The following is a 15493-nucleotide window of genomic DNA, read 5'->3' as shown; positions in this document are numbered from 1 at the left end:
TTGATCCTTTGGCTATAATGAAACCAGAGAACATACAATTCAAAATTGTTTTTAGTTTTATTAACAAGTCATGTATAGTTTCTTTTAATTAATAACTAAAGATTTTTCATGCTTCTTAATATTAAAAAAGTAGTATAACTGGAATTCAGTTTGCAAAATGGTCATTCTGAAACCTGATTTCTTCTTCATATTTGGTGTTTGAGAATTCTAGGGCTGTCATATTTTTAAAAGGAGCAGATAAATGTTTGAAGTATTCATATTTGAAGAAAACACAGTAATATATGAAACCACAAAAGAACACTCCAAATCATTTTTTCTTAAGGTTTAATTTCAACTTACAAATTTTAAATTACGATTATAATGCAAATCCAAGTTTCTGCTTATTTGCAATGCACGAAATATTTTTTATAACTTGCAGGTAAAATATTCCTTTCACCACAGTATTTTTTACCCTTATTTATGCTCTCTTTTTAATATTTTTCACCCTTGAGTCTTTTTTCTTCAACAGTTTAACATGTCACTTCTGGATCAGCTATAGCGCAATCCTAGAACAATAATGTTTCAACTTGCAAGGAGGAACACCCTTCTTGAGTTGGTAGAACTCCACCAGCTGGATTAGATCCATAAATCTAGTGTGGCCATCATCTAGAATGTGGAACATTTCACCATCATCTTCCACCTGCAATAGGAAAAGCAACAAGCTGGTAAAGAGGGTAACGAATCCAGAAGGATGATGGTTGTTCCACTGCAAGCTATGTCTTCTTGCCAACATTGACAAGTTTATAATACTAAGGACTGTGCAGAGAACAGCGTGGCATGCTCACTTCTTTAATTTCACTTACATTTAAAAGAAGTATCATCTGATCCTTGGATAAGAAACATGCCTCCACTTTCTCTGCATCTAATTCTCCCAGAGTTCTGTTTAGTTAGGATAGTTTAACAATTTTGAGTCAATGAACAGAGAGAAATCTGTACTATTCAGTGTAAAAGTACACAGGAGATTTTAATGCTTCTGTGTAGAGAAATTAATTTCTATTTCTAAACATTGTCTACTTAATGCCTCAGTATATTAAAAATGACTATTCATATATTTTTATCAGCAAGTTCATTCTGAAGCAATAATATATTATGCCAATGGAATGTCAGTTGACTTTTTTTGTTTGGTGGTGAAGTCTTCTAGCATTAAACGCTCATACTTGCTGGGGACACTGATCAAATAATCAAAAAAGCAGGGTTGGTACTCTATATGGCCTTTGAATGATTTCAAAAAGAGGCAATTCAAAGGAAAGCATTAGTAATTTAAATAAGACCTTCCTGAAAGTAGACTGAATCTGTTTTACTCTGCCTGATTCTAATATGCACATCACATATGTACATATGTGCACATGCTGACACACAACAGCAGAAACGGAAAAAACTCCAAAGAAAGTTGTGCCAGCCAAAAACAGAGTCACAGATATTTTAAAAATGTTCCCAGGATTATTTAAATGTCCACCAATCTCACAGTTCCTGTGTTTCTATACAAATAATTTTTAAAAAAATGAACAAAAACTAGCAAACAATAATAGCAAAAAAATGTCTTTGAGAGAAGAGAAAGGGTCTCAAAATAATGTTTTTTTTAAGGAATGGTTAGAACTCAGAAAAAAGAATCTTTAGTGGCCTTTTAACAATAGGTGGCATGGGGTCAATACAATATTGCTAAATCATATTTCATGGAAAAAAGATAAATTTAATTTTTACAATTCCTGTATTTCTTATATTAATTCAGGCTCATTAAACCATTTCTGCCAAACTTAACTCTGGTCAAACCACAAGCTCCCACATTATATTTAATAAAAGGAACAACAGAAAAACAAAGTTTCCAAAAGCTTATGCATTAAGATCATATCTAATATACGAATGTGAAATCACAGATTACTTAGTGGTATAATTTGAAAGTGCTTTATTTTTTGTCCATGACTCATTGACAGGACAAAAATTTTGGGGTTAATCTGACTACCCCTTACCAAGAAAACTCTAAAAAGAGAGAGGAAGAATTTCAATATGTTTCTACATTCACTTACAGATTTCATAGAAACATAGCATGTAACAAACCCAGGATGTGTACTCATAAAAGCTGTAGCTGGAATCTCCTTAACTGTGTATTCAGTGGGTATGATTATTCAACTTGGTGAATGATATGTTACAACATAATCTCATACTACAAAACTGTCATCAGTGCTAATGTAATTTTAATATGATAAATACACAGTCTATTTGTGACATTGTTTGCTTACAAACCCAGCAAAATATTCCGTTGGCATCAACAATTCATGTTGTCCTTTTTCCACTGGGAAATTGGGTATTCCCATGAAACTACCAGAAAGAATAAGGGATGAGAATGAATAAGGGATGAGTGTGTGTGTGTGTGTGTGTGTGTGTGTGTGTGTGTGTGTGTATGTGTGTGTGTGTATAAAAGACATAATGATTTAGAGTAAAATCATTTTTACCCCCTTTTCTACACTTGGTCTGCTTTCTTCTTTTGATTCTGGCTTCTACTGTTACACGACAGAAAATAAGAAATGCTATATCCTTAAAAACCAACTTTAAATTGTTTATTAAATGTTTAAGTAAAAATGTTTCAAGTTAAAAAAAATATACCCAAAGTGCACTTTAACCTTGAAGAATGCAGTGGGAAAGCCTCTATTAATGTCAGGTTACAAAAAGAAGACATGGTCTAATGGTCTCAGAGAAAAAGGCTGCCGGGTATGGATTCTTAATTACTGGCAATGCAGTGGAAAGCCAGTTTTGTATTAATTACTGGCAAACACACTGTGTAAGTGGTCCCCACTGGTGACTTCAATACTAATCTCACTGTGCCTGGGCAAAGAAGCAGCCAAATCTGAGGCATCACAGATGTCTGATGAAATTATCCATTTTATTTGTGAGACTCTGACATTACATCATTGGGAGACAGGACAAAGGGCATTTCACAGAAAAATTAAGCAGTAATTCTTCCCCCTCCCAAGCAGATCACCACTACCATCTGGTGGAACACCTGACACCTTCACAACTTTCCGAAGAAATACCAAAATAATAGGAACAGGCATGATTACTCTGTATAATTATTTTCTCCAGGTTACACATTCATAAATAAAGGGAATTATAATCTTCTAAAACATTTAAATCATTCTTTCTTATTTTTTTCTTTTCCTGACCTCACTGGATTGTAACTCTGATCACTGTTCAAATTTATATCCAAAAAATGACTGTGCTCCAAGCAGAGAAGTATATTAAAATACTTTATTATTTAGATTCTGATGAAATGCTGACTTGTTATTAATAATCTTCCATGTGAAGATGCATTTTTACCCAAATGTCAGTATTAAATCTCCTCAAACTCTTGTCATCATCTTAAGTCAACCTTTGAAGTTAAAAGATTCTTTCTCCAGTTGTTTAAACTGGCAATGGTTTCATTTCTCATCCAATCCTCAATAAAATGTTCTCATTATACTGCATTTGGGAAGGAACTTAGCAGTATTAAAGTACCTGAAACTGAGTAATGTGAGAAGAAAATCCTTCAGATTATAAATCTCTCATAAAATATTTTATGCTTCTTTTGTGTACTCCATGGTATCCCATTAAAAGATAACACAAAAAATCATCAAAAAGTACTCTTTTAATTTTTAAGCTGTTAATATTTAGAGAAAAAGCAATAGGGATGTAAACAGAAATAAAAGCAAACATTGAAAACATCAGAAAAAAATTTTCTACTTAATATACCCTGCATTACACCTAAAAAGAATTACAATGTATAGGATAATGTCATAATGTAAATCATATTTTAGAATCATATTAATTACTTGTTCAAATTGAAACATTGATACTCATGAATTAATATCTAAAATGCTAGAATTGGCACAGAATAGATACCATTAGTGCTCCTAGTCAAGAACAAGTAATACTATTCTCTTCTCTGTTAACTTATACACAAACACTGTGTGTGTACTGGGTATTATACAGATATTGCTAGAATTCAGTGATAGCCACTCTTACAGAACAAAGTCATTTCTGTGTTATGATAAGCCAAAATTAAAAACACTGGGTGTGCACTGAATAAATGATTATTATTTACTGGCAAAATCCAAACCAAATCCAAAATCCAAACCCAAATTCTACTCAACACTAAAAGTATCACACTTACCCATCCACAAGTCCTTGCTGAATAATCAATCGCTGAGCTTCATCTCTGGAAATCTTGTGGTGAAACCGATGGATGGCTAAAGAAATAAAATGAATGAATACAAAGGTTTGCTTGCAGTGACTTCAATTTCACTACATATATGTGCCCCATCACTTAGTGACTACATGTCACTAAAGTCATGTCAAGCTGCCCATCAGCTCAGTGACCATGGCTAGGAGCATACATACCCATGTTTGTGGCAGAGGTCTGTGAGGAGGCAGTGGGACTACCGTGACTGCCCAGGCGCAAACATCCTTTTTTCTGAGCAAGAAATGGGAAAACAAATCTCAGTTTTGGGGGGTGAAACAAATTCAAATTAAAAATTCTTTCAAGAAAGTGAAATCATGAGTACCCTCCAAGTGAGTCCTTCTTCAACTGCAACTGAAAGAGCTTCGGTGGGATTTTCTATAACTCTGCTTTTCTGACCTAAGAAGTCCATTTCTACCAGGGAGTTCTCTGATATACTTCTCTGAAAAAAATTTTTGAAAAACCAAACAAAACCAGAAAACACTTTCAGGTCATGAAAATCTTCAAAAGTAATTGTTTACTGTTTTGCTGGCAATATGCTTCAATTTGAGACCGGGATTCCCAAAGTGGCTATCAGGAAATTAAAAAGTTAAAAGCACATATTCAATATAAAATGATGCTATGGAGAACTTTGCTAAATAAGTTCAATGGCTATTTGTTGGGATAACTGAATTAAGTGCTGAGTAATGTGATGAAAATCTTTGAAAGCATGTCTTCCCCTAAAACAAACCTCTTTTTCACATTATCTCCTAATATGGCAAATCTCCAACTGAGGCAGAAATAACCCTTCCTACTGGCTATAAAGAACTACCACTTCTGAACTCATCTCTGTATTAAACTTTATGTCAAATCCACCAACTTTGAAGCCATGATTTTATGATTCAAAATATGTAAAAGCTATTACTTAGATTGATACACATCTTCTTAGAAATAGTAATCATGTTTTATAAAGGAGCAAATTGGAATATGTGTTTTGAAAGCTTATCCTGTCAAGTTTCATTTTATTTGGAAAATGAAATTTAGCAGAATAATAATACATAATATTAGATTTCATATTAAAATTTTTATGATGGGACTGGGGTTATGGCTCAGTGGTAGCACACTTGCCTGTCTTGTGTGAGGCACTGGGTTTGATTCTCAGCACCACATACAAATAAATAAACAACTAAAAATTTTTTTAAAAAAATTATGAAGTAATATATAAACACTTTTTCATTTTTGAAGAGATGGGTGGCCAAGTGATAGCTGCAAAAACAATTCTGAATGACAGAAGCACAGACATGAAAAGAAGGCATATTTAAACAAATGTAATCAAAACAATGATAAAGTCAATGTTTTTGCTAATTACTTCTTATATTCATAGTCTCTAAAGGGAAAGTAAAACATATAAATCCAGGATCTTATTTTTATTTTCTTTTTTTCTGGCATCCTATTTTGCAATCATCTTTCAAGAAACAGGCATGCTATCCCACAATGAGTTGTGAGTACTAAAAAAAGAGAAAATTGCCAAACGCTCTAGTCAAGAGTCTCATATGTCTTATACACTAGGAAGATAACTTAAAACTAAGCAAAATAAAAAAAAAAACTAAATGGAAGTGCATATCACTTATTCTTCAATCATTACTAAAAGAACAAAACCCAAAGTGAAATTACACTGGTAAATTATGAGCCAATCTGCATCTGGAGACTTGTGGCTTTCATAAACACACACACACTCTCTTTCTCTACTTTTGGAAAAGATACTATAGTCAAATGTGGGCTTCAAACAAAACCTTGTCCTCAAGAAAAAAAAAATAGGTTTCTTTATCACTGCCTCACACATCCCATTTTATTAGCATCTGTTATTTTCTCTTCAAACCATGTGATAATGGCTGACAATCTTATTATGGTCCATCTATATTTCTAGAGATCTGACATGCAATCTTCCATTTGTTACAGGAGACTTTATAACTGACAGCTGCTCTTTCCAGACAGATGCTGTCTCAGTAATCTCTATTTGCTGTCACACCTTAGTTTGCCCTTCTCACCCAGTGATCTTCCGTGCTGGGCTGTGGACCATTTGGATATACTTTTGCTGTCCCAACATTAATGGAAAGTGTCCACCTGCCCAAATCGGAGTAATGAACCTGGATCCTAATCTTAGATTTATCCTTATAACATCTTTAACTTCACATGCCAAGATGGTTTCTATAAAGAGAAGTTCCTGATAACAAAAACATTGTGAGGAAAAAAAATAAACAAGCTTTTGTTCTCTCCCTACCCAGTTCAGGGGACCAGATGTTCAATAAGATCCCATGTTCCATAATTATTTGACAAACAGAGAATACAAGACAATTAAAGAAATTTTCCATTTGCTACAATAACTACACTAAGAGGAAATAGGAGTGTAGTAAATGTTGTCTACTGAATGGCAGGTGGTGGATGAAAAATTAATAGTTTACCTTTGGAGGACAAAGAAATGAAAGTAAAGAAAAGTCTGACAAATCCAAAAAGGTCATTTTCAGCTCAATTTCTTTCACATAGGAAACCAATGCTGGTAACATTCAGAACTGGCTGTATTTCTCAAATATTTGTTCCTTTTTCTAGTTCTTCTTAGGGGATGAACAGGGTAGGCCCTAGCAAAATGAGCCATGATTTTAATTGCATAGCCTTTCTCTCTAAGAAGGGAAGCCTGGGTGTACCCTGGATTACCCAGGCCAGACTCTGAGACTGCTTGTATTCACTTTTAGTGAGGTTTATATGTAAAATGGTTTTTAGGCAATATAACTACACCCTGTGAAGGCCCTCTCTCCCTGTCCCTGTCCTTTTAGCTACTCACAATGGACGTTTACTAAAGTGCTGACGTTGGTACTGCCCACTTTGTTGTGGACCTCACAGGACACGGGCTCTGTGAAGAAGGAGTAGGCGATGTTGGTCTCGTAGTGGCTCTCCTGGGCATCTTCAATCAGGAAGCCCCCCTTGGCCCACCTGGGGGAGGATGCAGCACAGAAGTGGGATCAGGACTTGCCATTCTCTCTTTGCTACCTCTGAGGACACTGGCCTTCACAGTACCCCCCACCTCCTGGTCTCACTATCTCTCCCAGAGCGCTCCCAGCCCTGACCCTATCACCTATAGCCCAGGATCCCGGGGTTGGCTGTGGCCTGGCATGGGAAGACAACACGCTCGCCTTCCTGTACCATCTGCGGCTGAATGGACAGGGTCACTGTAGAAGGGTCTGCAAAGCAGGGGAGAGGAAGTCAGGGTCTCTTCTGTCTTTTGAATTTCTTATTCTCCCCCTGGCACATATGTTCTGGTGTGGTCTGGGAATTTGGGTTTGCAGTATGGTAGGTCCAATAAATAAACCATCTCCCTCATCTTCTCCACACTGGTGGAAGGGTGGTTGGCAAGGGTGACTGACCACCAAGGATGGCACCCAAGGGGCAAACTATTTAATGGGTGTAATGACACACCATGGCCACTAGGCATCAGTGTCGGCTCACTGGTCTAACTACAAGGGGACAGGGTGGGAGCATCCCCAATTACTGCTGGCACCCCCATGTTTCCCTGGGCAGAGAGGGAATTTACTGAGCACCTACCAGGTAAGTGTACCCCATGCTAGGCGTTCTTATACTCTAACTTATTTAATTCTCAACTCCAAGAAGCAAGGCCAGATCCAAAATCCCTTATCTGAATCCCTTGGGACTGGAATTTGGAATTTTTCAAATTTTTTAGAAAGACTCTTTACTATGCAAGATCCCCCATAGCATTTGAGCAATGCGTCATGGTGAGACATATAACCCACTTTATTTATTATTTATTTTGGAGTTCTGGGGATTAAATCCAAGGATGCTGGTTCTATCACTGAATTACATTCATTCTCCAGATCTTTTAAATTTTTATTTTGAAGCAGGGTCTCACTCAGTTGCCAAGGCTGGCCTTGAACTTGTGATCTTCCTGCCTCAGCCTCCCTAGCTGCTGGGATTACAGGCCTGTATGTGTCACCACACCCAGTAGGAGCATATGGCTCTTAAGTTAAATACCTGGGTTCAGGTTTTGACCCTAAATCACTTCAGTTTGGAACTGTGGATAAAGGACTGTTGGTCTGTATTTTATATTCTGCAACTACGGTGACCCTTCTGTCAGCCCTCAGTGCCGCGAGTTCCAACCACGAAACTGAAGGCAGGGAAGGGAACAACTGTTCTGGGGCCCCTATAGGATGCTTATTCTGGGCTTCTCAAAAGGTCGCCTGCATCCTCTCCCCACCTGACAGGCCCCGACTGCCCCTCCTCAGGACCCCACTCACGATGCACATCCAGCTCAATGGAAGTCTCCTTGCCACTGGGGATGGCCTCGTTCATGCTGCGGCAGGTGAAGACGCGCCTGATGAAAAGGTCTGTGGGGTTAATGAGCAGCTGGCTGATGGTGGTCTCCCTCTTCCCATCCTTTAGCAGTTCCTGGGAAGGGCCGAGGGTGGGTGACACGGTCAAGCTAAGAACCCTCTGCTCTCAAGGGACCCACTCAGAGTCGAGCTTGGGCAGGTGGAAGGCTTTAAAGTTCAGCTTTCTCCCTCACTCCCAACTTCTTCCCCACCATGTGATGTTGTTGTTTTTAATTTTTCAGACGTTATTATTATTATTAGGGGTACCAGGAATTGAATTCAGGGGCACTCAACCACTGAGCCACCTCCCCAGCCCTATTTTGTTTTATTTAGATGTAGGGTCCCGACACTCACTGAGTTATTTAGCAACTCGCTTTTGCTGATGCTGGGCTTTGAACTCACGAGCCTCCTGTCTCAGCCTCCGGAGCCGCTGGGATTATAGGCATGCACCACTGCACCCACAGACTTTATTATTTTACAGCAGAAAATAGTTTCCATATATTCTCCCTACCTCAGTTTCCCTCATTATTGACATCTCGTACTAGTGTGATAAATTTATTACAATAACCTGGTGTGGTGGCACACGCCTACAATCCCAAAGACTTGGGTGGCTAAAGCAGGAGAATAATGAGTTCAAAGCCAACCTCAGCAACATAGTGAAACTCTGTTTCAAAATAAAAATGACTGGGGGTTTAGCTTGGAGAGAGAATACACCTGGGCTCTATCCCTGGCCCCTCAAATAATAAACAAACAACAGAGGAACCAATATTGATTTATCATCACTGAAGTTCATAGCGTGCATAAGAATTCCCTCTTTGTGTTGCATAGTTTCCCCCATGGCATTGAGCTTCATTCTTGGAATTCTTTGAGCCCAGTACAAGTCCTTCCTCTTCTAGAGAGCCTGCAAGGGCCAGCCTCAGGCTTCAGGACTCTCAGCCTGAACTTGGTCCCCACAGTCAGGCTGCCCTACATGTGGCTCGAGGCATATCCACCTGGCTCCCTGGGTGTGTTTCAGCGCCAGGCCTTTCCCACTGACCTGTAAATGCCTTTTGAGTTTAGGGAAGGGACTCATGGGCTCAAAGATTCACACTGGCTCAGTGACTCGCAAGCAGAGGTCCCCAAATATGATCACAAGAACCCACAAGGCTGTTTTCTATATTGCCAACTGTCTAAGGGAAATGCTCCCATGAACCAAAGGTCCTGCAGTTTGACAATCATACACACATCTTTGGGGGACTGGGACAGTACAGTAACACTCATGTTGCTTCAAAGTGCCACAGGCTTAAATGAATATGAGAAGGGGGTGGACAAGAAATCGCATTAACAAATAGACTTGACAGATTTTATATAAATATATATTCATAATCTGTGCATATATATATACACACACACATCCCCCCCATTCCTGGGATTGAACCCCGGGCTTCACACACACTAGGCAACTGCTCTACCTCTAAGCCACATCCCAGCAGCCCAATTATTTTAAAACATATACCCTCTAGGAGAATAATAACTTGAGTTCTTGGTGGTAAAGTGTTAAGAACTACTGAGGCCAAAAGATCACTTACTAAATCACAGAGAAGTAGAAGGAATTTTTCAAGGTCATACAGTGTGTTACATGTAGAGCTAAAGCCAGAATCCCCTAAGCTCATGCTTGGAGGAATGTTCTCTCTCCCCACCCTGAGAAGCATCTTCTGCAGCACTCAGCAAAGGGCTGGGCATATATGTTCCCCCATGGCTAGCAGAAGAAACCCCAGAAACAAAGATTTTTTTTTTTCTTTTTTTGTGATACCAGAGATTGAGCCCAAGGGTGCTCTACCATGGCGCTCACCCCAGCCCTTTCCATTTTTTTACTGAGACAGTCTCCCAAAGTTTCCCAGGCTGGCCTCCAATTTGCGATCTTCCCTCCCCAGCCTCCCAAGTCTCAAGAATTACAGTCAGGCCCCATCAGACGGGCTTCTACCACCAATTCTGCCATGTGATCTCGGCAAGTCACTTACTGTCTGGATTCCTTATCAATAAAACATTCGTGGTAACCCCCGTTTCCCCAACCTCTTGGTTGTTGTGATTGGGATAATGTGCCAACCTGATGCTGAAGGAAGTGGGTAGAGGTGACTGCACAGTCAGACCCAGGTACCAATCCCAGCTCACCAGCTGGGTGACCTTGGCAAGGCACACAACTTCTCTGATTATCGGTCACCCCTTTGTGAGCTCACAGGGAGACTGTCCAGGGACCTAGCATACAGGAGGTGCTTCATCAATCACAGTGGCTAGTACTATCCTCCACTGCTGTTCAGCCAACTGGCACAGTGAACCCAGGAATCCAGCTCTCCAGGCCTCCGTTTTCCCTCCTCACATCTATGTTCTCTCCAGTCTATGGTCAAATCCCCATAGGGAAGGAAAGGTGACCTAGGGCTGGGCCAAGGGGAGCCAAGGGGGCAGGCCAATGTCTCACCGTGCTGGCCACAGCGCCCTCCTGCTGCGTCCCGTCCTGGAACCAGATGATGGTGGCTGCAGGCTTGGCGTTGAAGGCTCGGCATGTGAGGTTGTGGGGGGTGCCCACCTGCAGCAGAATCACAGGGCCTCCATCAATTCTGGTGTCCTCTGGGGGGACTGCAGGGGAGAGCAAAGCAATGTCAGCCGAGGCTGTGGCCAACAGTGCCCTCCTGACCAAGACCTCTGCCCACAGAGGCATCCCTGCACCCACATCCACACCTCTCTGCAGGGCGGTGCCACCCACCCCTGACTTACAGTAACCGTATTGCCCCACGCTATGTTCATGTGCTGGTCCCAGCCTCCCTGCCATGGCTATTCTTTCCTAGCCTGGACCATTTTTTGTTATTACACCCCCCCATGATGGCTCAGGTGTCATGGATACATACTACAGATGGAGTGGTAGCTTTGAACTCAGGAGAGGGCTGGGCTCTAGGGGCTGGAGTACAGCTCATACCTAGGGAAGGTACAGGGCTTCTTGCATCCATTCCCCCCCGCCCCAGCCTGCTCTTCTGCCTTGGGGCAACTGTCCTGAACATGAGGAGTGCCAGGCCCCTCAGCCCCCTGCTCTGGGGCCCTCCAGTCAGGCCCTGAAGCTTTGCACCTCATTGTTTTTTCATGATGGTAGGTCCTTAGCTCACAGCTGCTGTTGGGGTCCTGGCATCCCGCTTGAGTCTCAGTGCATGCACAAAGTTTCCCATGCTCCACTCCCCAGACAGTCCCATAGCTCTCAGCACTGGCTAAATACTCCTCTTATCTGTATTTGAATTCCTTGCAATGATTATCTAACCCGATCCCAACCAAAATCCCTTGGAAAGCAGAGACCCTCTCCTACTAACATCAATATATAGTCTCAGGTGCCTAGACCAAAGCAGCCCTTTACTAAATGCTTAAGGAATCCAATTGTCAGATATCTGATGCTGGCAAGTGGTGGTGGTGGTCGGGCCTCTCTATCTCCAATCTCTGCAGGCTTCTAAATGCTCAGGTGATCAGATTGTGAGTTGCCTTGGGGCATGGGCTCTTTTTATTTACTCTAAACCCTCAACGTCCAGAGCTTGGTAGTTAGCAGGTTCTTTGGGGGAGATTTTTTTGCTGAATTCATAAATGGACAATAGATGGGATAAAGGCAGGAGGATTTTGATTGTAATCTTTTTAGTCCCCACAATGATCATCAGCTTGAAATGAGAAAAGATGTGTCTCTGCTTCTTTGGGGAAGACAAGGAGGACTCTAAGGGAGTTTTCCAAATGGGACCCTTGAAAGGAGACCCTGGGAGGTCCATGGAACTGGGGAGGAAGGGCTGTCCTGGAACTTATGAAATGAGCTTCTCTATGTTGGGGTTTCCACTTGTGGCCTGTGCCAGCATTCTGTTAAACGCACACATGCTGCGTGGTATCCTGGGAAAAGAATGGAATTTAGAACCAAGCTCCTGTGGTTTCAAATCCTGGCACCTGTCTGTGATTTGGGGTGAGTCTCTGCAGTCTGTGAGTCTTAGTTTCTTCATTAGAGATTTAATCCCTACTCGCTGGAATGTCTGTGAGATGCTGTATGTAGACGGTATTGTGTGACTCACTTGTGAAATCTAAAATGTGTTAGTTTTACTTCCCTCCCCGAGTCGTGAGCAGTGGCTCCCGCCTGGCTGACCATCCTGGACCCCCAGCTCCTCCTCTTGCACCCTGGTGTATCTGGTTCCAATGCCAGATAGGGATGCAGGTGAGAAGCAGCTTGAGAACCAGAGAAACATGGAGAGAGATGAGTAAGGGGCTGCCTCTCAGGGTTCCTCTGAGGTCACATCTTGGTGTCATACCAGGAAGTAGGGTCCTGGGTGACCAGAGCCCTGAGCTTCTACAGGTGGAGATGCCACGTACACCCAGATGCGGGGCCACTCCGGGGTGAGCTCCTGAGCTCCTCCCATGAGCTCTCAGTTCCCTTTGTTCAGGGAAGGACTACCCATCTGTCACTTCTCCCTCCAGCCCACTTTTTCTAGCCTTTCAAACTCTATGCCTACTCTCTGTGAGCTCATCTCTGCCCTCCCCAGCTGGGCAAAGGACGCCAGCTGTTAGGGTGCAGGAGTCCACTTGTGCTCATGCGTATGAATGAGATCTGAGGATTTGTGACTTCAATCTGTGTATCTGTGTGCCCACATAGTGTCCACGCCCTCTGTTCCCTTGTTTGTGAAATTTCAAAACTAACATTGATACCAACTCCTCAGAATTGCAGTTGTGGGGATAAAATGAGATGGAGGAAGAGAAGCCACCTGTAAAGTGTGATACAATTGACGACAATTTCATCCTTCCTTGGAAGTGGGTCTTGTGTCAGCTAAGTGTCTCATGCAGGTGACTTTATTTTACCTTGCCACAAGGTGTCCTTCCCTAATCCTTTCATGGGAATATCACTAACCCTAATTTACCCAGGAGGAGTTGAGGCTCTGGAGTTTACACCGACGCACTCAGAGCCACGAGAGCGGACTCGGTGGCACAGCTGGAATGCGGGCCAGGCCTGCCTGACTCCAAAGCTAAGCCCATGGCAGTGCACTCTGGTTGTTATTGCTGTGACTAATGAGCTGTTGGTCTGCAGATCTATATTGTGTCTGCGTCTGCCGGGGAGCAGGAGTCCTCTTCTCAAAGCCTGCCGTAAAGACGAATGAAAGAGTTCATTCTGTGAAGATGTCTGGCCTGGAGAGGTGGGGTGGGCAAGGGGCACACTGGGTGGGGCTGAGGGGGGGTTTATGAAGCTGTTGTGTACAGGAAGGCTGATCCCAGGCCCAGGGCACTGCACCCTCCTCCTTTGTGGCCTGCCCGGTCTCTGGGCCCCAGGCTGCCCGGAGCCAAGGCTCTGGGTAGCAGGAGGGGTGCAAGAAATATCATCCCTTCTGGGGGGCCCAGTGGCACATGCCTTGTAATCCCAGCTGCTCAGGAGCCTGAGGCAGGAAGATGGCAAGTTCAAAGCCCGCCTAGGAAATTTAGTCAGACCCTGCTTCAAAACAAACAAACAACAAGAGCTGGGGATGTAGCTCAGGGGTAGAGTGCTCCTGGTTCAATCCCCAGTTCCGCAAAGAGAAATGTCGGGCTTTCTTATTAGCTCTATGTGGTGCCTCTGCCAGGCATTTCAGGGCTCAAAAAAGAGACCAGGATGGGGCAGAGTGAGGGAAAGGTGCAGCTAGAATAAACATCCTACCTCTCAGGCAGCATCCTCCCTCCCTCCCTCTCTCTCTCTCTCTCTCTCTCTCTCTCTCTCTCTCTCTCTCTCTTCTTTTCTGGTGGTGCCAGGGCTCAGAACTCTTGTGCATGCAAGGCTAACACTCTACCCCCTGAGCTGTATCCCCAGCCCAGCTCTCTGACTCTTAGGGCCTTTCTCTGCTTTGATCATACATTCAAGCCAGACCAGCAAGACCCCACCCAACACTAACCCCATCCTCCCATAAGCCAGTGTCCCTGCTCAGGCAGCGTGCCCTCATTGACCTACAAGGTTTTGAACAAGGCACTTCTGCATCTAGGGCTCCCTTTGATATTCTCCTCCTCCAGGAAGCCTTCGGTGACTGAACCAACCCAATGGAGGCCATTAGAAGCCCTTGCTTAGTTGGATTTTCCTCATCTCTAACTCTCCATCTCTGACCTGGGGCTAGAGAGAGAAGTAAAGAGTATCAGGACCCCTCATTAGGATGGGAGTTGTCCAGGGCAGAAGCAGCATTTTCCAGGGTCCAAAACAGAGGTAGTTAGGGAGGGTGAAGGAAGGAAGGATTCCCCTAAACCATGGTTCCCTTGGAGTGTCCTGTCCAGGGTGGCAAGATGACACGTTGGCATCCTGTGCTTAGCTTTAATTCCTGCTCTGGGGTCCCACCCTGCTCCTGGCTATTCTTCCTGATTTAGTCCTAGAGAGGAAAAGCAAGTCACCAACCAGCCCTGAATCCTAGTCCTCTGGGGCCTCTCCATCCGAAGAAACCAGCTGCTGGGTTCCTCGGTCCTCGCCTGCCTATCCTAATGCCTCACACTCGGGCGCATCTTCACCGTTTACAGCTCCCTGTGCAGGGAGCAGCAAGGCGGCAATTGCTAAAAAAGTCCGGCGTCACTGTGCCACATTATGGATGAGAAACCCCATGCCCAGGGGTCGTGACCTCTTTAGGATCCAAATGACCCAGGTCTCGGGCCTCCCAGCAGCCCACCCAGACAACCTGTCACAATCTCACTCCTCTCCTCTCAAAATAAGAAAGCACCCTGAGCCCCCCTCCCAAGCCCCCCCACTTCAACGATTTCTGGTTACAGGGAGGGAAGAGAGAGGGGAGCGGCACAGATCCATCTGGAGGAAGGAACGAGATAGGGACAAAAATCAATAACATGGGAACAGAGGGTCTCAGGCAGAAAGGTTCCAAGCCAGAGACAGGCAGAAGGGAGGCCG

General features: G+C 43.1%; 1 protein-coding gene across 1 annotated transcript in view; it reads right to left on the bottom strand.

Annotated features, from left to right (window-relative positions):
• Positions 1 to 532: 532 nt before the first annotated feature.
• The window catches only part of LOC143641071 (uncharacterized), a 170944-nt gene continuing 155983 nt past the window's right edge, over positions 533 to 15493 (bottom strand). Inside the window, exons 11-15 of the mRNA XM_077108493.1 lie at positions 11063 to 11220; positions 8533 to 8683; positions 7359 to 7464; positions 7093 to 7216; positions 533 to 679 (exon numbers count right to left, since the gene is read on the bottom strand). Coding sequence (XP_076964608.1) covers positions 533 to 679; positions 7093 to 7216; positions 7359 to 7464; positions 8533 to 8683; positions 11063 to 11220 — 686 coding nt within the window. The remainder of the gene's footprint in view (positions 680 to 7092; positions 7217 to 7358; positions 7465 to 8532; positions 8684 to 11062; positions 11221 to 15493) is intronic.

The sequence above is a fragment of the Callospermophilus lateralis genome, unplaced genomic scaffold, assembly GCF_048772815.1.
Source record: "Callospermophilus lateralis isolate mCalLat2 unplaced genomic scaffold, mCalLat2.hap1 Scaffold_84, whole genome shotgun sequence".
Classification (NCBI taxonomy): Eukaryota; Metazoa; Chordata; class Mammalia; order Rodentia; family Sciuridae; genus Callospermophilus; species Callospermophilus lateralis.
This window is presented reverse-complemented; position numbering and strand designations above follow the sequence as displayed.